Genomic DNA, 24,031 nt, shown 5'->3' on the forward strand with positions numbered 1-24,031 from the left:
AAGCAGCAGGGGGAGGACCGGGACCTGTTGGTGGGGGGCGCGGTGTGTGGGGGGCGGCGGCGAGGGACCCGAGTCAGGAGGTCTGAGGGGGTTGCGGGCGGCGTGGGGTTTAGAGAGCCCCCCCTTTTTCCTGGAGCGGCCCCTCGGCTCTCCCCAGACGCCTTACGCGGGAGGAGGCGGGAGTCGCAGGGACACTGCAGGTGTTGGCAGCACCCCCGCTGCCCCTGCTCACTCGCAGGTTCCCAGCCCCCCTGCCGCTGTTCTGGGAGTTCTGCCCGTCCCTCTGGCCGTTCACTCGGGCTTTGTGCCCATCGGAAACTTAAAGGAAGGGCTTTTAAAAATCAATTAGTTTTTAAAAACCTTTGATTCCTTCCAACTGATAAACCTGTTTTTTGTATTACGCTCCCCCCCCCCCCCCCCCCCCCCACACACACACACGCAGCTGTTGGTCCGCTCTGAAAGGACGGCTGAAACCGTGCAGAAAGAGGAAAAAAGAATTACGTGATTCGGGAACTTTCTTAAGTTGATCTCCATTACTTTATTCCGTAACAATAACTTACAATCATTGAGGATTCCAAAGGGCTTTTGTGTTTAGCGATATTTTTACTGTATTAGAAGTTAAAACTGACCACCTTTAAAAGTATTTATGCATTCATTGGTTATTTGAAAGTATTGGTTCAACTGAGTTATGCAGATAGTGAAAATGTTGATGTGTTTCATTATGTTTAGTGAGGCAGGTGCCTGTCTTTTGCTCCGAAGTTCAGAAACCAGTGATACCCACCACCCCTTTACTTAACCCCAGGGCTTAAGTTTCACAGTCACCCCCACGTTTACCTAAAGAAACAGAGCCTTTAAAGCAGCGGTTCTCAGCCCGTGGGTCGCGACCCCTTTGGCGTCGAACGACCCTTTCACAGGGGTCGCCTAAGACCATCGGAAAACATATATAATTACATATTGTTTTTGTGATTAATCACTGCTTTAATTATGTTCAATTTGTAACAATGGAATTGGGGGTCACCACAACATGAGGAACTGTATTAAAGGGTCGGGCATTAGGAAGGTTGAGAACCACTGCTTAAAGCATGTTTCCATTTCGAGATTGGGGAGGGGAGCAAATAATTTTGTTTTCAGTTCCTTGTTGTATTATGAAAAAAATCCTTGAAATCAACAGCAATACAACTTCCATTCCTCAAGAGTGCCCACTCTGGCATGGGATTTTATTCTGGGTTTGTCTAGAAACAGAAAAACTGCCTGCCTTCGTAATGCTAACGCCTAGTCTCCAGTAGGCTTATCTGAGTCGTCTGCTGGATTGCAGACTCTGAGAGACAAATCTCATCTGAGCCTGAGCTAGCTAAGTCAGTCAGTCAAATCCAGTTCACCTGTGGTTTGCTGAATCAGTGAGTTTTGCTGTATACCTGTCACCATGGAAGTATGTCTCTTAAAGTGTCAGTATGTTTGGCAGTAAAAAAAAAAAAAAAGCCTTTGTTTCTAAAAGTTATGGAATGTGTTTGCCAATCTAGGGAATGCTAATTACTCACGTTTAGCTTTTCTCCCTTCGTGTCCCTCCAGAATTTGGCAGTGCTTAATGAGTAAGTCATGGTAGTACATTTCTTTGCATAAATCCAGTAAGACCAGCTCCAAACTATGTGGTCTCACTGACCAAGACACTGACTGGAATGACCTGTCTAAGAGAGACAAGCCTGGATTCTGGATGCCACCAGAATGCCTTACAGAACTGAGACTGACTCTCAAACTGATCGAAGCCAGTCAGAGCCACTGGCAGAAATGGCCTGACACCTTGCTTGGTCACATGGTTCACGGCAGTCTTTCCAGGGAAGGACTGAAGGTTGCTTTCCTGAAATACAACAATAAATGAACCTCAGAACGCCTTTGGGGACCTCAAGGATGTAATGACTTGATAGGTGTTCCGGACACAGCCTAACGGCAAATGGGCCTTGGCTTCTCTGCCGTGAGGGGCTGACTGCTGACTAAAAGTCAACCTAAAGATTCCTTATGAATAAGTGAGATTCTAGCTAAACAAATTTGATCAATTGCTACTCTTGTAGTGTTTATGCAAACAAGTCAAACTAAAACTGGACTTAATACAGTCTCCTTAAACATGAGGGAGAAAAGTTGTGTTTCAATGAAAACTGCAATGCCCAGTTGTGGGTGTTGGACTCGGGTGCAGTTAACTGTCTTCAGAGTTTTGTGTTTAAGTCTGTGTCTGTGTGTGCCATACGGCATCTGATGATATCACCAGAGATGTTCTAACTGCAATCAGATTGTCGCTGCTTTCATTCCAGCAAAGCCTTGCATATGGAAATCTTCACAACTGGTTTATGATTTGCTGTGTACATTAACCTTTCTTGCTTCTGTTATCATAGAATATGTGCCTATGTCCATATTTACCTGATTGCTTGCTCACAAAATATAGACCTCACTTTAGAAACCATCTGCATCACCGTCCTCTGAAATGAGACTCAGCGATCTGGACTTAGGCTAAGTCAGTGAAAGATGAATGGTCTATCGGCTTCACTTGAAACTGCTTTCCCTTTTCTGTCCAAACAAGTCAGACAGAGAAGGCCCACAGTTTCTCATGGGGGAAACCTTCAAATATTTCCTTAGCTTAATTTAGATTAACTATGGAGGACAAAAAGACTTCAGACAGTTACAACACACCTACCTCCAGGGAAGCCACTCCTCTAACCTAATCGGGGAAACTAATTAATCTTTCCCTTTATCAAATGGGTTTTGCCTCTCACTATACCTTTAGTTGTTATAAGTTTCCTCACTGTTCAATTGTGCTTTTTAACCTTGTCAAATTGGTCATTTCCAGACTACAACAAGGACGCCAGCTTGTCCAAAGAGTCATCCTCCTGGGCATCACCCATGTCACCTCCCAGGGGACACCAGACTCACCTGGACTTTGCAGAATTCCTCTTCTCTGCATTGCACTCCTTTCCTTTTTGCTTCCCCTTTCCTCTGGCAGACAGGGAGAGCCTCTGAACCTTGGGACAGGTAGGTTTATACCCCTTGGTGGCAGGAAGCAGTTACAAGAAGACAGACCCGTCTGTTTCTCCTTTATAAGATTACAGGAGGTGTTTTTCCCCCTCGGGGGGAATGATACCATTGTAATAACCTGGTTATTAATTAACTGGAAAGGAACAAAGGGAAGGCCAAATATTATAGACCCAGTAAAGAAGCAATAAAAAGTCTGAGAAAGACACCTGAAAGCCAGCCAGATTGGAAACACCGAGGCCTAGGTGCTCCCAGGTTTTCATCCACTCCTTTCCAGTTTTCCAGAGATGATCATGTCAGGACTTTTCCTTTAGATCAAAAGATACACACATACCAACTAACCAAGATTCCTAAATCTAATCACATAATCCCCAAGTCCAGAAGCACACTAGACAGGAAAAATGAAAGGGACAATTCTAATGCTGCTGTTACTTGTATTGAACGCCCCTCTCATCCCATTTTAGCTCCCTAAGGGAATGAAGATGCATGTAAAGTCTGAGCCTGATGGTGTTCTTTCCAAATTGTGTCTTAAATCTCTGAAAATGTGACTTTTGAGACTTGGGAAGGTGAAGCTAGGACAAAGGAATACTGTGGCTCATTTTACATGCCTGCCTCCTTGTTTATTCATGAGCAGAGCTAGACTAAGAAACCTTTCCATGAAAATGGAAAGCTTGTCTGCAGTAGCATAATGCTTAATGTTGACCTTCTATCCTCTCCGGCCAGGAAGGTAAGGGACGGTTTAGGTAGGGTAAGAAAAGACCTTGGGAAACTTGGGATGAACAGGAGTTTCCTAAGTTCGTAAGGTTATCTCTGACAGGCTGTTCACAGAGTCTGTGTGCTAGGTTAGTGCATCTATGTCACCAGCATTCGAGTCTGTCTGCTTCTGTCATCAGTTTCCTCTTTCAACTACTTTCCTTCTATAACCTGTAGAATTTGTAAGCCCAGTTTTCTTTGCTTATGCCTATGAAGAATTGGCCAAAAGAACTGAGTTTTTGAATACTATCTTTCATCTGTCTCTAGTTGGAGGTGTGTGTGTGTGTGTGGTTTTTAATAAAGCAATAACAAATGCCTTAAAATTATTTAATGTCTTTATATTTACTTTTAGAGTAAATCCTTTATAAAAGATCATGAATAGTTTCTCACATAGTCAAGCCACTAATTTTTAAAGTATTACATAAATTTGAAAATATTACCTAGAGGTACTTTACATTGAATAAGTCTAGAGTATACTTAGTTCAAATATTTAGAAAGACCTTTATTTAACTATTATTCATAATTACTCTGCTGTGAATTTGAATATATAAATGTAAATTTGCTTAGTTAGTAAGTGGTTGATAGCTGTCCACTCTCTGCAAAAGTGTATCTGAATATCCAGGAGAATAATACCTGAAAAAGAAAATTTTTATTAGATACTGGTGAAAAGATTTAGCCCAGTAGGCACAAAAGATTCAAGAAAAGGTTGTTTTTATCTGAAATAATTCTATGAATCAAACCTCTGAATAATTATGCTCCAGTAATGCTTGTGCACAAGGTTAGAGCCTATCAAGAAAAGAACATTGCCCTGGCCATGTGGTTCAGTTCGTTGGAGTGGCATCCCATACACCAAAAGGTTTCAGGCTCAATTCCCTGTCAGGGCACATACCTTGGTTGCAGACTTGATCCCCTGTGAGGTCCATATGGGAGCAACCGATTGATATTTCTCTCTCCCCCTTCTTTCCTCTGTTCCTTTTTCTAAACATATCCTCAGGTGAGGATTAAAAAGAAAGAACACCAACTCACTCGACTGTGCTAAATAAATAACGACATTTAAGGGCTATCAGTGCAGTGGCAAAGAATGGATATTTTCAAAGTAAGTTACTTGGACCCAGTGATAGTATTTTATTAAAGCAACTTGTTTTATTATGTCAAGTGACTGATGTTGCTTTAATGATCATAACTAATAGATTTTTTTTCATAAGTTAGACAACATAATCTATCATTACTAATCAACTTCTGCATTCAGATTGTCTCAGGGATTATTCTCAATGCATGTTTTAATCAGGTCTGGTCACATAAAAAAATTTTGGGGAGTATAATTCATATTATAGAACTACTTCATAAGAGTTTTAGAACTATTCCATCCTACATACCTAGGAAGTTAATTGATTTCATTTGTTCTTGGGCATCTATAAATTTATAAATAGAACATTTTATAAAAGATTTAGTATAAAGGTATTTTTTTAAATATATTTTATTGATTTTTTACAGAGAGGAAGGGAGAGAGATAGAGAGTTAGAAACATTGATGAGAGAGAAACATCAATCAGCTGCCTCCTGCACATCTCCCACTGGGGATATGCCCGCAACCCAGGTACATGCCCTTGACCGGAATCGAACCTGGGACCTTTCAGTCCGCAGGCCGACGCTCTATCCACTGAGCCAAACCGGTTTCGGCAAGATTTAGTATAAAGGTATTAAATACATTTATTTATATATTATAGGATGATTCATATACCATGGAAAGAACTTACATGCATATAAAATATGTCAAATAAAATTTGGCAGACATTCTAGAATATAATAAATGAATAAAAAACTAAATTGTAATTTAAAACTTTCCAAAACACTTGAAATAACAAATACTCAGGTGCTTTCTCCAGATAAAACCTAAAGTTCGAGACTTGCTTTGTCTTTTGTTATCTTTATCCTTGGATGCTTGACTTAAAAATTCATAATTGAGAGTATACTAATTTCTTCCATAATTTGTCAAGTTATAGGACAAAACAGAGCTGTATTTTCTCAATAGTGTGTTCTTATAGGTAGCCATAGTTAAACAGATACATACAGACAAATGTAAAAAGCTGCCTTAAAGAATGCTTTTTCTCTAAAGGCCTACTCTAGAAAAGTCCTTCAACAAGTGGATCTCTTCAAAGTATTCACAACTGCTTTCTCTGAGTTAGCCACAAATTTTAAAGTAGGCCTCACCTTCCTAGACCTTATAAATATGTCAGACACAAAGGTATTTAATTTTTTAAAAATTTTACTGATCTTTTTACAGAAAGGAAGGGAGAGGGATAGAGAGCTAGAAACATCGATGAAAGAGAAACATCAATAAGCTGCCTCCTGTACACCCCCCACTGGGGATGTGCCTACAACCAAGGTACATGCCCTTGACTGGAATTGAACCTGGGACTCTTCAGTCCGCCGGCCGACGCTCTCTCCCAGGGGTCCTCAAACTTTTTAAATGGGGCCAGTTCACTGTCCCTCAGACCGTTGGAGGGCTGGACTATAGTTTAAAAAAAAACTATGAACAAATTCCTATGCACACTGCACATATCTTATTTTGAAGTGAAAAAACAAAACGGGAACAAATACAATATTTGTATTTGCATGTGTCCCACGGGCCGTAGTTTGAGGACCCCTGCTCTATCCACTGAGCCAAACCGGTCAGGGCAAGAAAGGTATTTTTTAATGTCTATAGCAAGAAGTAGATTACAAATAAAAACCCAAATTTTAAAAATTGTGCTACTATATGGTAGGTACTAACCATATATTCCTTATAAAAGAATTGAACCTCCAAAAACCAGGAAATTACTTTTTTTTTCTGCCCATCAATCACTGTTATTCCAATTTATCTCTCTGGCTTTTTTTTAAAAAATAGTTGTTCAAACTTAAAAAAAAAATAGATATCTTTATTGATTTCAGAGAGGGAGAGAGAGAAACATCAATGATGAGAGAATCACTGATTGGCTGCCTTCTGCACATCCCCAAGTGGAGTTTGAGCCCACCTCCTGGGCATGTGCCCTTGGCCAGAATCAAACCTGGGACCCTTCAGTCCACAGGCTGACGCTCTATCCACTGAGCAAAACCGGCTAGGGCTGTCTATGGCGTTAAGAATATAATTGAATTAACCTTACCATAGATCCATGTTGGATTTGGGTTATTATACAGTTCTCATATCAGAAATGTGTCAAGTGGAAGACATATGCATGCCCCTCTCCCCAAATTAGAAGATTCTAAAAGCATCTTCCCCTTCCTAGTTTAGGCAGAGGTTAAGAAGACAAAAGAGTTCCAAAAATATCTCTGGCTGTGGCGTGGACAAGGACTAGAACCTAAATCTTCTAACCTCTAGTCCTGGGTGCCTTCTCTCTCATCATACCAACTACCTTCATTAGAAATTTTTAAAGATTACTAAAATTGGAAGGCAATATGAAGTAGATATTTAGGCTAAAAAGAGCAGAGAGAATGTGATCATTGGTAATTTGTCTTATAAAGAATTAGTTCTAAAAGAGACATTGATTCTTAAAAATATGATTGTAAAAATAAAACCATTTAAAGGTTATATTGGTCTCTTCATAAACAATGTTTCAAAGATTTCTATAAAACGCCATTTTATAGATCCTAATGCTTTAAAATATCAGAAATTTGAACAAGTCAGCTAACCAAAATTCTTCATGATGATTAGCCAATCTAGATATATAAAAGCCTAATATGCAAATTGTCCCCACGGGAGTTTGACCGTGAGACTGATCACTCACTATGATGTGTGCTGACCACCAGGGGGCAGTGCGGAATGAAGGAAGGCCCCGGCTGGCAGCCAGCAGCCAGGGAAGGGAGGCCCCAGCTGGCAGCCGGAAGGCCCCGATTGGCCCTGAATGAGGGCCAGGCCTAGGGACCCTACCTGTGCACAAATTTCATGCACCAGGCCTCTAGTTTTAAAAATAAAATCCCAGATCATAGCATGTTAGAAGTGAAAAATTTACAATGGTATTTTGACAAAATACCAAATTAGGTTCTAACATGACAGAGTTTTTCTTTCCCTTCGTGCTCTGTAAAATAATCTTAGAAAAGTATAGAAAGACAAGAAAGTTCTTTACCATTGGTTAATTCTAATAGGCCATTCCATTTGGGGGCCCTTTAGTTTTCATTTTTTCTATAATTTTGTTTATGTTAGAAAATTGTATTGAAAGTTATTTTAAACTTACATAAAATAATATTCTTCCTAAAGGGATGTGCAAATGTGTAAAAATAAACTATTTTTTCCCTTGAAAAAATATTTTTATATTTTCTCCATTTAGTAGTTTTACACATATTGTATATCCTATATAATAAAAGCCTAATATGCTAAGTGTCTGGTTGACTGGTTGGCTGTTCAACCAATCAAAGCATAATATGCTAATGATTTGCTAAGGCTGCTCAACTGCTCGCTATGATATGCACTGACCATCAGGGGGTAGACACTCCGACCGGTAGGTTTGCTGCTGGAGTCCGGTTGATAGGGACTGAATGAGATGGGCTGGACATGCCCTGGAGCCCTCCTGTGGACTCTCCCTGCCTGGCCAACCTCCCATGTCCCTCCCCGGCCCCGATTGTGCACCGGTGGGGTCCCTCGGACTGGCCTGTGCCCTCTTGCAATCCGGGACCCCTTGGGGGATGTCGGAGAGCCAGTTTCAGCCCGATCCCATAGGCCAGGCCTTGGGACCCCACTGGTGCACGAATTCATGCACCGGGTCTCTAGTGTTATATAAACTTTTTTGGCATATCAGAAATTTTTTGTACATTATATGTAATAGCTATACATTTTATGATATATTATTCCTTTGGTATATTTTATATGTACTAATATTTTCAAAGCTAACTTATTAGAACTCTTTTGGTCAAGGAGTTCTCATAAACCTCCAAAAGTGCATAAACTTATCTCTTGGGAAAGAATTTATCTGTAGAACATATGTGAACAGAAAACAGACTTTAATTTTAAAATTACTTTTGTGTTTTTAGAATCATTGTTACCATATATATTAAGAATCACCAATATTAAATAGGAAGAATCATTTATGTTACTAGAGGCCCGGTGCATCAATTCGTGCACAGGTGGAGGGCCGATCGGGGGTGGGTCTGGCTGGGGTGAGGGCCAAGGGTGGTTGGCCAGCTTGCCCCGCCCTCTGGTTGAACTGCCAGTTGAACTTCTAGTCAAATTCCCAGTTGAGGGGACAATTTGCATATTAGCCTTTTTTATCTAGGATAACAAGTTTTAAAATTGTAATTTATATTCTCTAATATTAGAGAAAGTAAGAAATAAGTGTAGGATTAGAAAAATATGGCCTTTAATTCTGCATGTGTTGTGGGCAATTTTTTCCACATAATTATTTTGGGGTTAGTGATATGGTTCTCTTTTAGGCTTACAAGGTCTGGGGCTTAGGTTTAATCATCTTCAAATCAACCTCATTAAAAAAATTAATTTTAAAAGTAGCTTCCTCCTACGTTACTATAAAGCACCTGCATATCATAGACAACATTATTTATTCAGGTTTTTTTTTTTTCAAATATGGATTGCAACTTTCTTTTTGACACTCAACATATCTCTTTTTCTATTTGTAATATTCCCATTAATAGAAGCGTGAGCTTAATAATATATGCAGGGAACTATGAAAATCAGAATCCATAGGCCCTTTTCTAAATCAGGTTCACATTAAAGATTAATTTAATTTGAACTCTGTATTTGGGTATTCTTTAGTGAAGCATGTCTTAAATTAGTACATAAATGTCTTAAATGACATTCTAGTTTAATTTGGAAATGTGTGTCAATCAGAACATTACTTAATTTGTGGGGGAAAAGTGATCAAGAGCAGGGGTGAAGGTATACACTGGTCTCATGTATTTTGACAGAGTGGATATAAAATATAGGTATGAAAACAAAAACCACATTCTAATTTTGAACTTCTCAAAGTCAATTTTTTCCCACCTTACTATTTCCTCTGGGTAGCAGTTGTTAATGCTGTTGATGTATTCTTGTAGAAGAGACCCAGGTTCTGCTTTTATCTCTTGAACCTTTTTAAGTCCACCACTTGTTACAAACAGTCGGCGAGCTTTGCTGTCATGTGGCAGCACCTTGAAAAGTGAAGCACATTAAGATGTCAGATTTGCTTTTCCAACTTGAAGTGTTACTGTTGAAAAGCAATAATATATACGAGAAAATGTAAGAGAGAATGTGTGTCTACCATACCTGTAATATAATGAGCCTAAATTTGCTGATGATTACAAGTAAAATTCAGTCTTTTTAGAAATCTATGAACTTCTTATGCTGTGCATATGGAATAAAGGCTATGAATATGAGCAAAGGCAATGGAGATCCACTCGTGTAAATAAAACATAAAGTGTTGTCTCTCCTTTGCTGAGACCCATTCAACATTTTCCCACCGCCTACAAAATTAAAGGTACACTTAACAAGGTGCAGAAAGCCTTCTGTGACCCAGCGACTAAATACTTCTCCAGCTTCCTTTCCCACCAATCTCTACCCCAAATTTTGTTTAATAACCTCAAGGGGTACATGACAGGCCATTTCTTGCCTTTGCTCATGCTGTTCCCTCACCTAGAATGCCCTTCCATCTTCCATGCGCCTCCCCACACTTCTTGGCTAACTCTTGCTTATCGTTTAAGATTCAGCTCAGGTGTTACCTCCTTTAAGAAACTTCCTGTGAGACATCCCTACTCTCTTATCCCAGGATGTTAAGTACTTTTCTTCTCTCATGGCATTGGGTTAAGCCCCATGCACTTGCCACAAAATATTTTAATTATCAGTCTATATGTCTGCACACACAAATGTCATGAAGGCAGAAATTGTACATTTATTCATTTATTTCTCTAATGCCTGGTGCCTAATAGATGCTCAATTAATGTCCAACAAAGGAAGGAACATACTAAGGAGTAGGCAGGAAAAGGAAATTGAGATGTTAAAGAGGTAGAAGAATCAGGAAAGTTAAGGAATCAACCCAAGAGAAGATTTTAAGAAGCAACCAATAAGAACTAAAGAAAGTCACTGGATTTGAGAGCGGGCGTTTGTGTGTTGAGAGGAAAGAGCCAGTGCAGGTGAAGGAATTGATCGTGCATGACAACAGCTGACCAGACAAGGAAGGTCCTGGAAAGGGGGCCCTCAATGTGGGGATTCTCGCTACTATTCCCTCTGACAGAAACACCCTTTCTATCCCCACCATTCGTACTCTTTCTTCAAAACCAGTTTTTTTTTTCACTTGCACTTCCTCCACTAAAGCCCCCCAGGAATACCCCAGACTACATTCACTTAGTCCTTCTTTTTAGAAGAGTGTATTATGAAGGTTCACATACTGAAGTACTTTCTAATTGTTTCTTCTGGTCTCCCCAGCTAGATTACAAAGTTCTTTGAAGACAAACATTGTCTTATTTTTTTTTTGTTTATCTCTCAAAGCTTTACAGGGTCAGTGTAGGCATTTAACAAATACTTAAAACTACAAAAGGATCAGGCTAATAGAATGTTAATACACATCACCTGGACCAGGGTCCTCAAACTTTTTAAACAGGGGACCAGTTCACTGTCCCTCAGACCGTTGGAGGGCCGGACTATAGTTTAAAAAAAAACTAGTCGGCTGCTAAGCAACAGGCAGCGGCAGCAAAAACACCCGGCGGGCTGGATAAATGTTTTCGGCGGGCCGCATGTGGCCCGCGGGCCGTATTTTAAGAACCCCTGACCTGGACAGTAAAAGATTACACTAGTATATATTTTTAAAAAGGGGAATGGCCCACAGATATATCAGTTTTAAATATTCTTTTGGTCTGGAGAGTTTTCATGCCTCCTCTGTCTGTCCCCAGCCACAGTAAGCTACTGTCTTTTTACCTTCTGCCTTGCTTTCCCATCTTTTTCTAATGCTCTGGTGCCCTTAGATTAAGAAAACACAAAATTCTGCCTGAAGCAAATATTCCTGTAGGCATATTTATAGGAGTACATAATATGAGATATTGTCTTTATTTTATCTTGGCTGTCGAACCTTTTGCAAATTTCACTGATTTATTTTTACTTACTTTAGTGACTGACTTTTCTTAAATCAAGGCTCCTGAGCACAATTTAACCAGTTCTTGGTAGCTTAGGGCATTGGTTCTCAACCTTGGCTGCACATTAGAATCACATGGGAATCTTTTTAAAATCCTGATTTCTGGGCCTCATCCTCCAGAAATTGTTTCTTTGTTACTAATGTTGTGGCCCCACCCCATAACAAAGAAACAGAATTTCCAGAGGATGAGGCCCAGAAATCAGGATTTTAAAAAGATTCCCAGGTGATTCTAATGTGCAGCCAAGGTTGAGAACCACTGGCTTAGGGTCACCATCCTGGCCATTATTGGCTGTGGCAATGCAGTCATTCTCTCTCAGCCTTTGCTATCAGTCCTGCTGGCTGCTGCCCACTGCTAACAACTTGACCTTCCTACTTTACTACTTTTAATCTGTAATAATCTAAGAAATATAACAGCTGCATTTGTTAAAATTGTTCATAAAATAATTCAATTAACTTTAAATGACTGAGAGCGTCTCCGGTAATTGCATGACCTTTAGGAAGAATATTTCCGTGCCTCAGAGACCGTTCTTTTCTTTATAAGATCTTTGCAGTGTTCCCAGATAGGTGAGTCTAACAGACACCAGGGGAATTACTAAAAGCTACTTACCAATATAAATTATATTATGAGCATTTTATGTGTTGACATACTATTTATTCCCAAGAACACTAAAAAAGATGGTTAAGAGACTGTGAGAAAGAAAGAAATGTAGATTATGTATGTGTGAATTTTATTAATCTATGTTACCACCCCTGTCGATACAATCAGTGAAAGTAGGAGAACCCTGCCACCATCTTATAGAAAACATTGATCCACCAGAAAAAACAAGTTAATTCATCTTCATTTTCTTCCCCTACTTGCAGGCTAAGGGCACTTCTTACCTTACTGAACTGTCCAACCACATGCTTTAGAATATTGGGAGGAGCATCATAGAGAAATGGCTCCAGGGCTGGTAAATAGGTGCATTTTTGTAAGATACTCTTTATGGCCTTTTTACACTATTAAAACACAAAGCAAAATACATATCAAAGTAAGCAATTGATTAAAGCTTGACCAAATTTCATTTCTCATGTTCCTGGAATTTGAAAAAAATAAAATCAATTTCCTGGTCTAAGCTGCAGTTGTTTCATTTTAAAAAAATAGTTGTCAGAAAAACTCCTACTATCTTTCACTGGTTTTATTATAGAACTAGAGGCCTGGTGCACGAATTCCGGCACAGGTGGGTCCCTTGGCCTGGCGGGTGATTGGGGCCGATTGGGACGGTCTCGGTCTCACCCAATTTCAATCGGGCCAATCAGGGCCTGGAGGTTGGCCAGCCAGGGGGGAGGGACCACAGGAGGTTGGTCAACTGCAGGAGGTTGGCTGTGGGAGCACAATGACCACCAGGGGGCAGCTCCTGTGTTGAGCATCTGCCCCCTGGTGGTCAGTGTGCATCATAGTGACCGGTTGACTGGTCGTTCGGTCGACCGGTTGTAAGGGTTGCTTAGACTTTTATATATATATAGATAGATACCCTGCCAGTTGTCTTTGTGCCAAATTTTAAAATGTATAGTGTGTTATTGAGCTCTTAAAATACCTATGAGGAAACTGAATTAGATATCATAAAGCTAAGGACTAAAAATAAGTATTATATTTTATTAAGTATAAAAATTTGTATATGTGAAACTGAGATAACTAATGTCCTATTCCTTCTAATCAACAAATATGAGAAAATACTTAGTTTACTGTAGAGTGCCATTATCAGGCATTCTGTGTTTACCAAACGGCTTCATGGCTTATAGATGTGGAGTCAGAAATATCCTACTGTGTGCAATATTCAGTGAGCACTTGCAGATATGCTACTGCAGGTCACGGGTAGAAATTGCCCCACTCACAGAGGCACAACAGAATCTACTCAACTAGAGAGGAACACTCGACACTACGGAGTGTCTCAGCCACAGTGAAAGAATAGGTACCTGCAGGCACCTTTCCCTCCCTCCCCCAGCATCTGTATTTCATGGTGACACCACGTGGTGCTGCCCCCCTGCCAAAAGTATAGCTGAAGAAGAGCTCTGATGGACTGTAGCACATCCCTGCAGCCAGCTCCAAGGCCATGGCTGGTTGTGATTCTGTTGCCTTGTATGAAAGCTGCCCCCTTCACTTTGGAAGGCTTCACAATTGGGTTTATCTACAGATATTTTCCACTGGAAATCCACATCTGCTTGTATGTTTGTGGTTTGTGCTTCAGTACCTCCTTCCTCTGATCAACCGATCACCTGTCCTCTCTCTGAGACCTTAGCTGACTTGGTCTTCTGGAATCTTGTTATTCAACAGTTAGCAATGCTCTTGAATGTCAAAGAGCATTATGATGTTCACATCATGAATTTTATAGTTGATACATGTAGTCTACAAAAACTTTAATCACATTTGTGCTCTCAAATAAACTCTTGAACTTATGGTTTCCCAGAGACCTAGGCTAAGCAGTCTTGTAATCTCTTATCTCTTGATATTTGTTCTCAAATATTGTTTTATAAGCTAGATTTAAAAACAACAACAAATTAAGTAATGCAGCCCAATTGTTTCCACACGTAGTATAACAAATTGGAATTAAACTCTCAATTCTTAACATACCTTTGTGAAGAACCATCTTAGGATCATGGTGATTTAGCAGGTCAGTATATTTACCTTAACTGGTGACAAGGCTACTAACAGTATAGCAGAGATCACATTCGCCGCACCATGCAGACAGCCTCATTCTAATTCCAACAGGACCAAATTGGTGATACACTGTCGGGTTATTAATCAAGAACCCTGGAGGATTACAACTTCTAATGACACTAGAAATTCACCGAGCTTTACTATCCTTTGTCAAGAAATATACCAGATTTATGTTTACACATACTTCTAGATAGGAATGTATGTCATGATTAATAATCAGCTGCATTGTCCAGCATGACAGGAATATTGGTATATTAAGATTTTGTTTACTTGTCAATTTCTGGATTTAAGATTTTTAACAGCTTTATTGGACAAAATGTGGTATATCTATACAATAGAATATCATTTTGCAATAAAAAGGAACAAATATCGATATATGCTATCCAGGAATGAGACTTGAAACTTATGCTAAGTTAAAGAAGCCAGGCACAAAAGGCCACATATATTGTATGATTCCATTTAAATTAAATGTCCAGAAGAGACAAATGCACAAAGACAGGAAGTAAATTAATGGTTGCCTGAGACTAGGTAGGGAAGATATGGAATGATGGCTAATGGCGGAATAAAAATGTCCTAAAATTAGACTGAGGTGTGGTTGCACAATTCTGTGAATATACTAAAAGCCAATGAATTATACACTTTCAGTGGGTAAACTATATGTATATGAATTATATGTCAGTAAAGCTGCTAAAAATTAAAGGGAAGAACCATCATGATAAGAACATAAATAACTAAATTAGAAATAGTTTTATAACTAAGGTGATAGAATTAACTTATTCAAATGCCAAAACTAATATTTCAATAGGATGCCTCTAAATCAAAACAAATGAAAATGCAATTGCCTGAATATTTAAAAAATACATATGGGTAGCTTATTAAAAAGATGTATTTTTTTTTGTTTTTAGTCAGGTATTTGAAAAAACATGTACAGGCAGATAGTAAGGCTATGTGAAAATATGCAAGAGATTCCAAGGGGTTGCTCATTGGTTCTCTTGGATCAGAACCAATTAGAGAATGCTTACAGAAGTTGACATGCCTTTGGGACAAAATAAACTTAAACATGGCCTTATATAATTTGAAAGCTGCCACAGAGTAACGAATGAGAAATACCATTGGACAGTTTCTGAAGCTCTTGGTTGCCTTTTCCCTACTGAGATAATGTCAAATCAAACAGACTTGATCTCTCACCCAACAACTTACAGAATCCAAGAGGCCTTGGGGAAGAAAAAAAAAAGGATGATCAAGTCTCTATATCAGTGGTTCTCAACCTTGCTAATGCCATGACCCTTTATTACAGTTCCTCATGTTGTGGTGACCCCCAACCATAAAATTATTTTCGTTGCTACTTCATAACTGTAATTTTGCTACTGTTATGAATCGTAATGTAAATATCTGATATGCAGGATGTATTTTCATTGTTAAAAATTGGACATAATTAAAGCATAGTGATTAATCACAAAAACAATATGTAATTATATATGTGTTTTCTGATGGTCTTAGGCGACCCCTGTGAAAGGGTTGTTCGACCCCCCAAAGGGGTCTCGACCCACAGTTTGAGAACCGCTGCTCTACATTAAGATATTTGGATGGACTAAAACAAGCATGTCAAACTCGCAGCCCACAGGTCGCATGTGACCCACAACAAATATTTTTGCAGCCCAGCCAATATAACAGTATGTAGGAAATGTTTTAATAAAAATTTCATAACTTAATTTTTACAATATCCTGTTATACATAATTATTAATAACGAACTACAATGTTCACTAATGACTGATTACTATAATCGTGTTGCATTCATTCCCCTTACGCACCTTATGCGCAGGCGCACCATTTCTCTCCACTAATACTAGCAGAGAATATTTTAGCAGCCGATTGCCATGTCATTAGTCTTGGACTGACTTGTTTGGTGTGCACAACAGGAAATATTTCACTTTCAGAGAACATGAAAAATAGATTTATTTGCATTACTTATTAATTTGTCCAGTTATTCATAGTCTGATAAGTCAATGTTCAAGAAAAAATATTAATTTTTATTAAATGTTCATAAAATATTATTTTATGTTAATGATTACTCACTTAGCCCTTTGTATTCAGCATGTCTCTATCGAAATAAACCTACGTGTCTATGAAATTGAAGCTTTTGTTTTTTTGCGGCCCACTTAACTTAAACCTTGTTTATTTTGCCCATGTTAGCCTTTGAGTGTGACATGCTTGACTTAAAGCCTTGGAAGATTGCTAATAGTACAATGATTGATAGAATTTAATTTAATACTTAGTGTATTTTCTGAAAGTAAATATTGTATCAAATGTAGGCAGGAGGACCCTTAACTTCTATTAGTATTAAACCTAAATATTTTACTAAAGCCACCTTTGTTAAAACAATAAAAATTATATTTTACTCCAGTAATATTTATACATCATAGTATCATTATCATTTATTTAAAGCCAAGTTATATAAACTTGGTAGTATATAAAGAATACAGGGTGGGCAAAAGTAGATTTACAGTTGTGAGTATGTGAAAGTTTGTTCTTGTATTATTAATTATAATAATAAATTACTGTATTTATTTGTATTATAATTGTAAACCTACTTTTGTCCACTATTTGTTAATTTGTTATTTTAATTAAAAATTAAATATAATTTAACAGTTCTTAATTTTATTTTGAATTATTGTCTTTTCTGTGCACTTCTTTAAATCCAGCTCTATTCTAAAAGTTGTTTTCAAAAAATAACTTTTTCCAAATGAGGTAGTATTTTCTTTCTTTGAAATTCTAGAACTATTAACCCAACCTACTTTATAGTCATGTTTTGTGAATCATTTTAGTAGCTAGAAATATTTTTTCAGAAAGCTTGATTTTTTAAAATATATATTTTAAAATGTTTAATTTAGTGAATACTGTGAACATTTTTCTTTTAAGGAACAAATTTAAAACATATAATTAAAAAAAACAGGCAGACTTGGAGTTAGGAGAAATGTATCATGGCTTCAGAAATACCCCTTGCCCAGTTACATTTGAAACCTTAAATTCTTTTGGAATCAAATTTTAAAATAATATGTATTGTATATTGATTTATATTGATATTTTTATATTGATTTCAGAGAGGAAGGAAAAAGGAAAGAGAGAAACATCAATAATGAGAGAATCATTGATCAGCTGCCTCCTGCACGCCCCCTAATGGGGATTGAGCTGAAACTGAGGCATGTGCCCTGACGGAAATCAAACCATGACCTTCTGGTTCATAGATCGACCCTCAATCATTGAGCCAGACCAGCTGGCTGGACTCAACTTTTAATGTAAGATGGGCTTACTCTGCAGCCAATTCTGTCTCCAAGATCCTATTATTCTTCAATGCCTATTCTATAAGAAAAGAGCAAGAGGAATGTAGAAGACCACAACTTGACATTCACAACTTTGCACCTGCAGAGATCTTTCTTTAAAACATATCACTGATGTTTAGAGACAAGGGTAACCCATTTTCAGAGAAGACTCTCCTCAGTTCTTCTGCTTGACTCACAAAAGCAATATTGTCCATAATGAAAATTAAGATATTTTAAATTACATATTGAGTCAAAATCTAACAAATCTTCACGAAACAGTAAGAATTAAGCACTTGCTTTTACTTGAAGATCCTCAGAGCTTTCTGCCGACATGTACAAAGAAAGCAGCACTGGCAGAATGTTTGTGACTGCGACGGCCCGTGCATGCTCCGGAGTGTGTCTCCCGATCTGTGCCAAGGCCCAGGCAGTGGCAGCCTTAATGTGATCCTCCGGTTCTTCTGACAAGCAGGCTGACAACTGGGGCACACCCTGCAGCATTGATCAAAAGAGCAAGTGTTATGAATCCAGAGCAGGATTAAATAGTCTCCCGTGTCTCTCAAACATTAGAAGAAATCATTGGGCCTTGATCTTTTCCCCTAGATGGTTCAATAAATGAGCACAGCACAGGGCTGTCATTTTTCAAGTCAATAAAATGACTAGAACAAATTTACCTTAATTATCTGTTCCAATCCAACTAAACTATCTCTGCTAGCATTTACTCACCAAATACAGAGGTATTTAACCAAACAATAGATGCCACAGATTAGTGTATAGGCAAAGCCAGATTCCACTGTGACAAATTTGAATGCTTAGATTTTAAAATCTTTTATTTTACTTTGCTAAAAAACTTAATTTAGAATCCTTTAAAATGGCCTTTTCACTAAGTATAATAGATCTGACAACAAAATAACTATTAGAGATTTGAAATCCAATGAATAATATGAGCCAGAATCCTACTTAAGTAACTTTTAGATTAAATCTGCTTACTAAGACCTTTCCTGAACTAGTAAATAAATGTCCATTAAATTTGGTCAGCTTTTTTTTTTTTTATATATTTTATTGATTTTTTTACAGAGAGGAAGGGACAGGGATAGAGAGTTAGAAACATCGATGAGAGAGAAACATCACCAGCTGCCTCCTGCACACTCCCCACTGGGGATGCGCCCGCAACCAAGGCACATGCCCTTGACCAGAATCGAACCTGGGACCCTTCAGTCCGCAGGCCGACGCTCCATCCACTGAGCCAAACCGGCCAGGGCAATTTGGTCAGCTTTTATTTTATTTTGAATATGTTTTTAAATTTATTTTAGAGAGGGAGGAAGGGAGAGGAGAGGAGAAGAGAGAGGAGAGGAGAGGAGAGGAGAGGAGAGGGAGAGAGGAGAGGAGAGGAGAGGAGAGGAGAGGAGAGGAGAGGAGAGGAGAGGAGAGGAGAGGAGAGGAGAGGAGAGGAGAGGAGAGGAGAGGAGAGGAGAGGGAGGGGAGGGGAGGGGAGGGGAGAGAGAGAGAGAGAGAGAGAGAGAGAGAGAGAGAGAGAGAGAGAGAGAGAGAGAGAGAGAGAAACTTCCATGTGAGAGAGGAATCATAGATGGGCTGCCTCCTGCATGCCGTGCTGGGGATTAAGCCCTCAACCCAGGCATGTGCCCTGAGCAGGAATTGACTGGTGACCTTTTGGTGTATGGGATGATGCTCAACCAGGGCTTGGTCAACTTTTAAGTGATAGTTTTGCCCATTTTAACATGACTGAATGTCAAAGTAGAAATTATTACTCTTGTTACACAAATAGTGCGTGCTTGCATTTTGCATTTCAGGCTTCAGTTTTATCTAAATAATCAAAACAGAATTAACTAAAAGGCCTCAAATACATCTGTTTCTATAGCTAAGGAAGAATCAAAATGCCAAATCAAATTATAATTCCAGATTCTGTATAGGAATAACTTTCTAACTAATTTGAGACTATACTGGTAATAATTATCACCTTAAATTTAGTACCACTAAAGTCAATGTCACAGTATCATGCTACCATAGCAAAATCCAAATGATCATGTACACTTTTCCCATCTGTGCCTTTAAATTTGATTATTAAGACCAATTTCCTCAAGAGACCTGCCATATTTCTTCATTGGCTTCTCTTTTTCCAGCTAAAAATGCCTATCTGCCAATACAAAAGGTCAGACCTGTCTTCAGAATGAGGCAACCTTCTAGAACGCCCATGCTCTGGGACATATCAAGACTGAAGAAACAGGAGGAAACGAGGTCAGCCTCCTCCGCCCCAGCCTCAGTTGTTATGGATGGCTAACGAGATAAGAAGCATGAATGTGCTTTGACAATTATGAAGCATTATTTACATGTGAAGCGCTGCTATTAGTCCTTAGAGTCCTATGCAGGAAGAAGAACGACACATAGCTGTGCGGTTTCTCTCAACGGAGACCTTCAACTAACTGAGCGACAGCGAGGTGGGAGAGGCCAGCAGCAGCCCTGGACCAAAGGCGGGGGGGGGGGGGGGGGGGGGGGGGCGGGGAGGCGCCTTCTGGTTGGCTTGGGGAGGAAATACAGGAAGCAAAAGCAATTGCTGCTGCTTTCCTCATTCTGCGTATATTTAAGCTTTCTGTGATCCACAAAAGAACCAAGAATCAGAAATCCCAGCGATACCCCGCAATGACCCTTAAGAAAGCAGCGCTCCTGTTCTCGTCACTGTCATAGTTTTTAGTAATAGAAGAACAAGAGGAACAGCGTAGGGTAAAAAGTGAGGTAAGCAAAAAATTATCAAGGAATAGGTAGGAAATAAAGATCTGAGGCTCCCTTTTATTCTGAGGATTTGCAAGGGATAAAAATACCCACACGCTGTTTAACATGCAGCAGTAGGTTTTCTATGCTGATAAGAAACCCGCACCCTAAGGGGCTGCTGGAGACACTGTAAGCACACAGCCTCTGAAGCGTTTCTCGGGAGATCAAGAATTATTAATTTAATCAATAGTTCTGGGCACCTATTATGTTCCAGAGCTACACTGTATGGTGTGTTAATACCAACTTGTAAATTGAAATGAGGCCAAATTCGTAGCGCAAAGGCACAAAACATCACTGTCTGATATGTACTCTGAATTGCCTACATCTAAAAAGAGAAATTAGTTCATGAAAGCTGAAGGAAAGTGGATAAAAAGGGATGTCCTAGCCATTGTCATCTCCTGCCCAAATGGAAGATAAGGGGAGCATGACCCCTGGGCATGTAATTTATAACAATAGCCTTTAGTCAAAGTATGCTTCACATGTTTGTAAGTATATAGTCAATCCTCAGGATACAAATACACTGACTATGTCAATAAAGGTAACACTAATACTCAAGGCATGGATATTTTGTAGATATTAAATACTGAATAAAACTTTAAACTGCCCAAAAGTAAACCTTACTCCAAGCCCTGCTTTTGGAAACTTACTGATGAACCTTGAATAATTCTCCAGGTTTCTTTCTCTCTGGCCAGTTACATTTTATAATCGGTGGGAGAGTATTACTATGGTCTGTCTTAGAATATCTCACTGCAATAACTAGAAGAAAACCAAGCAAGAACAAACCTTGCTAATGATCACCGCCATCGCCAGGTTCTCAGAATGAGCCGCCACGTAACCAAGCATCATGATGCCAGGCAGCCGTATGTTTCCTTTGCAAGACCCAATGCAGTCAATCACGGCCGCGACTCCTCCCGCGTTCACTATCAGCTGCGAGAGCTGGGGGAAAGGAAGGTGACGGTAAAGCGTAAGATGATCTTTAAACATTACTATTGTCAAACATTTTTACTTAGGACCTGAAAACACCTGGTAAAATTTGAAATACGATTTAATGAAATTACTATACTTATTAAAAACATACAAATAAAATAATCCATTTTTTGGTCAATCCTCACCCAAGGATATTTTTCCATTGATTTTTTTTCTTTTAATCTTTATTGTTGAAAATATTACATAGGTCTTTTTTCCCCCATTAACCTCTTCCAGCCCACCCCCTTCCTCCCCCCCGCCCCACACCCAAGCCCTCACCACCCAATTGTCTGTGTCTATGGGTTATGCATATGTGCATACACGTTCATTGGCTGATCTCTTCCACTCACCCTCCCCTGACTTTCCTTTGAGGTTCAACAGTCTGTTCATGCTTCTATGACTCTGGGTCTATTTTTGATCATCAGTTTATTTGGTTCATTAGAGTCCACATATGAGTGAGATCATGTGATACTTATCTCTGACTGGCTTATTTTGCTTAGCATAATACTCTCCAGGTCTATCCATGCTGTTGCAAATGGTGAGAATTCTTTCTTTTTTATTGCCGAGTAGTATTCCATTGTGTAAATGTACCATAGTGTTTTTATCCACTCATTTGCTGATGGGCACTTAGGCAGTTTCCAAGTCTTAACTATTATAAATTGTGCTGCTATGAGCATAGGAGTGTATATATTCTTTCTGATGAGTGTTTCAGATTTCTTAGGATATATTCCTAGAAGTGGGATGACTGAGTCAAATGGGAGTTCCATTTCTAATTTCTTGAGGAAACTCCATACTGTCTTCCACAGTGGCTGCACCAGTCTGCATTCTCACCAGCAGTGCATGAGGGTTCCCTCGTCTCCACAACCTCTCCAACACTTGTCCTTGGTTGATTTGTTGATAATAGCCATTGTGATAGGTGAGAGATGTTACCTCATTGTTGTTTTGATTTGCATCTCTTGGATGATTAGTGACTTTGAGCATTTTTCATGTGTCTCTTAGCTTTCTGTAAGTCCACTTTGGAGAAGTGTCTATTTAGGTCTTTGCCCATTTTTTAATTGGATTGTTTGTCTTCCTTTTGTTAAGTTGTATGAGTTCTCTACATATTTTGGAGATTAACCCCTTATCAGGTATCATTGGCAAATATGTTCTCCCATGTAGTGGGCTCTCTTGTTATTTTGATGATGGTTTCTTTTGCTGTGAAGAAACTTTATTTTCATGTAGTCCCATTTATTTTCTCCTTAATTTCCATTATCCTAGGAGATGTATCGGTAAACATATTGCTATGAGAGATGTCTGAGATTTTGGTGCCTATGGTTTCTTTTAGGACTTTTATGGTTTCATGTCTTACATTTAAGTCTTTTATCCATTTTGAGTTTATTCTTGTGTATAGTGTAAGCTGGTGGTCTAGTTTCATTTTTTTTTTTTTTGCATGTGTCTGTCCAATTTTCCCAACACCATTTATTGAAGAGACTGTTTCTGCTTCAATGTATGCTCTTATCTCCTTTGTCAAATATTAATTGAGCATAGTGGGTTGGGTCAATTTCTGGGTTCTCTGTTCTGTTCCATTGATCTATAATTAATCCAATTTTGAATGTACAAATATAGTCACTCTGTGGAGTTTATTCTGTGCTTCAATTTTCATGCACCGATGGCACAACTTTCATACCTATTCTAATGGATGTCAAAATTTCTCACCCAGACACTAATAAGTCTAGGGCTAGTTCCTAACTTGCTAACTACTGAAAGCCCCAATCGCAATTAGTGAGTATGAAGCAGATTACTCATTGAATGCTGAATGACAATGTCAGACTTGAAATATCTTAGCCTAATTATCCCCCTTTGCAAACAGTGGTTACTAGCTGATTATTACACTTCAATTATAAAAAATTTCAAGCAAGTGAAGATGTTAGGTGAAATAAAGAATGAGGACTTTAAATTTTAGTGAAAGGACAGGACAGCCCCCCGCAGCAAAGAATCACCTACTGCAAACTGCACGGTGCCCACAATGAGCAGCCCTGCCCTGCCCAAGCCACGTGGTGCAGCACCTGGGCTTTTTTTTTTTTTTTACCTCTGGTGTATGTTTTGCAATCTCTCGAATTAAAGTGGAAGCATTTTTCTTCACATATTCATCTTTGTCCTTCAGGCAGGTAAGTACAACTGGAAAAATCTCTGCTTCAACCACCATTTCGGCCAGATCCACAGAATGTTTTGCAATCTGACTGAGAGCTGAAAGGACCTGACGCTATTGAGCAAAACCCAAAATGAAACAAAGCATTACATAGAGTCCACTGCAGAGATCAGATATAATTTAAGCAGCTTAATACAAATTCCTTTATAAAAAGAAAAAACAACTACATATGTAACATAACATAAGATTTCTGAGTCTTGAGACATTCACATCCTAGACT

At 39.0% G+C, this 24,031-nt stretch overlaps 1 protein-coding gene and 1 long non-coding RNA gene across 5 annotated transcripts in view; one reads left to right on the plus strand and one right to left on the minus strand.

Annotated features, from left to right (window-relative positions):
- LOC118677607 overlaps window positions 1-20,349 on the plus strand; it is a 72,166-nt gene extending 51,817 nt beyond the window's left edge. Inside the window, exon 5 of the long non-coding RNA XR_004974435.1 lies at window positions 20,012-20,349. This is a non-coding gene — a long non-coding RNA (uncharacterized LOC118677607). The remainder of the gene's footprint in view (window positions 1-20,011) is intronic.
- LOC118677591 (sperm-associated antigen 6) overlaps window positions 4,103-24,031 on the minus strand; it is a 68,278-nt gene continuing 48,349 nt past the window's right edge. For 2 of the 4 annotated variants that reach the window (XM_036352791.1, XM_036352796.1), the window contains 6 exons: window positions 23,692-23,865; window positions 21,441-21,593; window positions 18,171-18,362; window positions 12,737-12,853; window positions 9,739-9,884; window positions 4,103-4,404 (listed from right to left, as the gene is read on the minus strand). In XM_036352791.1, the coding sequence (XP_036208684.1) occupies window positions 4,335-4,404; window positions 9,739-9,884; window positions 12,737-12,853; window positions 18,171-18,362; window positions 21,441-21,593; window positions 23,692-23,865 (852 nt within the window). In that variant the 3' untranslated portion in view covers window positions 4,103-4,334. Of the gene's footprint in view, window positions 4,405-9,738; window positions 9,885-12,736; window positions 12,854-17,906; window positions 18,363-21,440; window positions 21,594-23,691; window positions 23,866-24,031 lie in introns of those variants that run through there. The other 2 variants (XM_036352800.1, XM_036352780.1) reach the window with 2 other exon arrangements.

The sequence above is a fragment of the Myotis myotis genome, unplaced genomic scaffold (genome assembly GCF_014108235.1).
Source record: "Myotis myotis isolate mMyoMyo1 unplaced genomic scaffold, mMyoMyo1.p scaffold_m19_p_1, whole genome shotgun sequence".
In the NCBI taxonomy this organism is placed as follows: Eukaryota; Metazoa; Chordata; class Mammalia; order Chiroptera; family Vespertilionidae; genus Myotis; species Myotis myotis.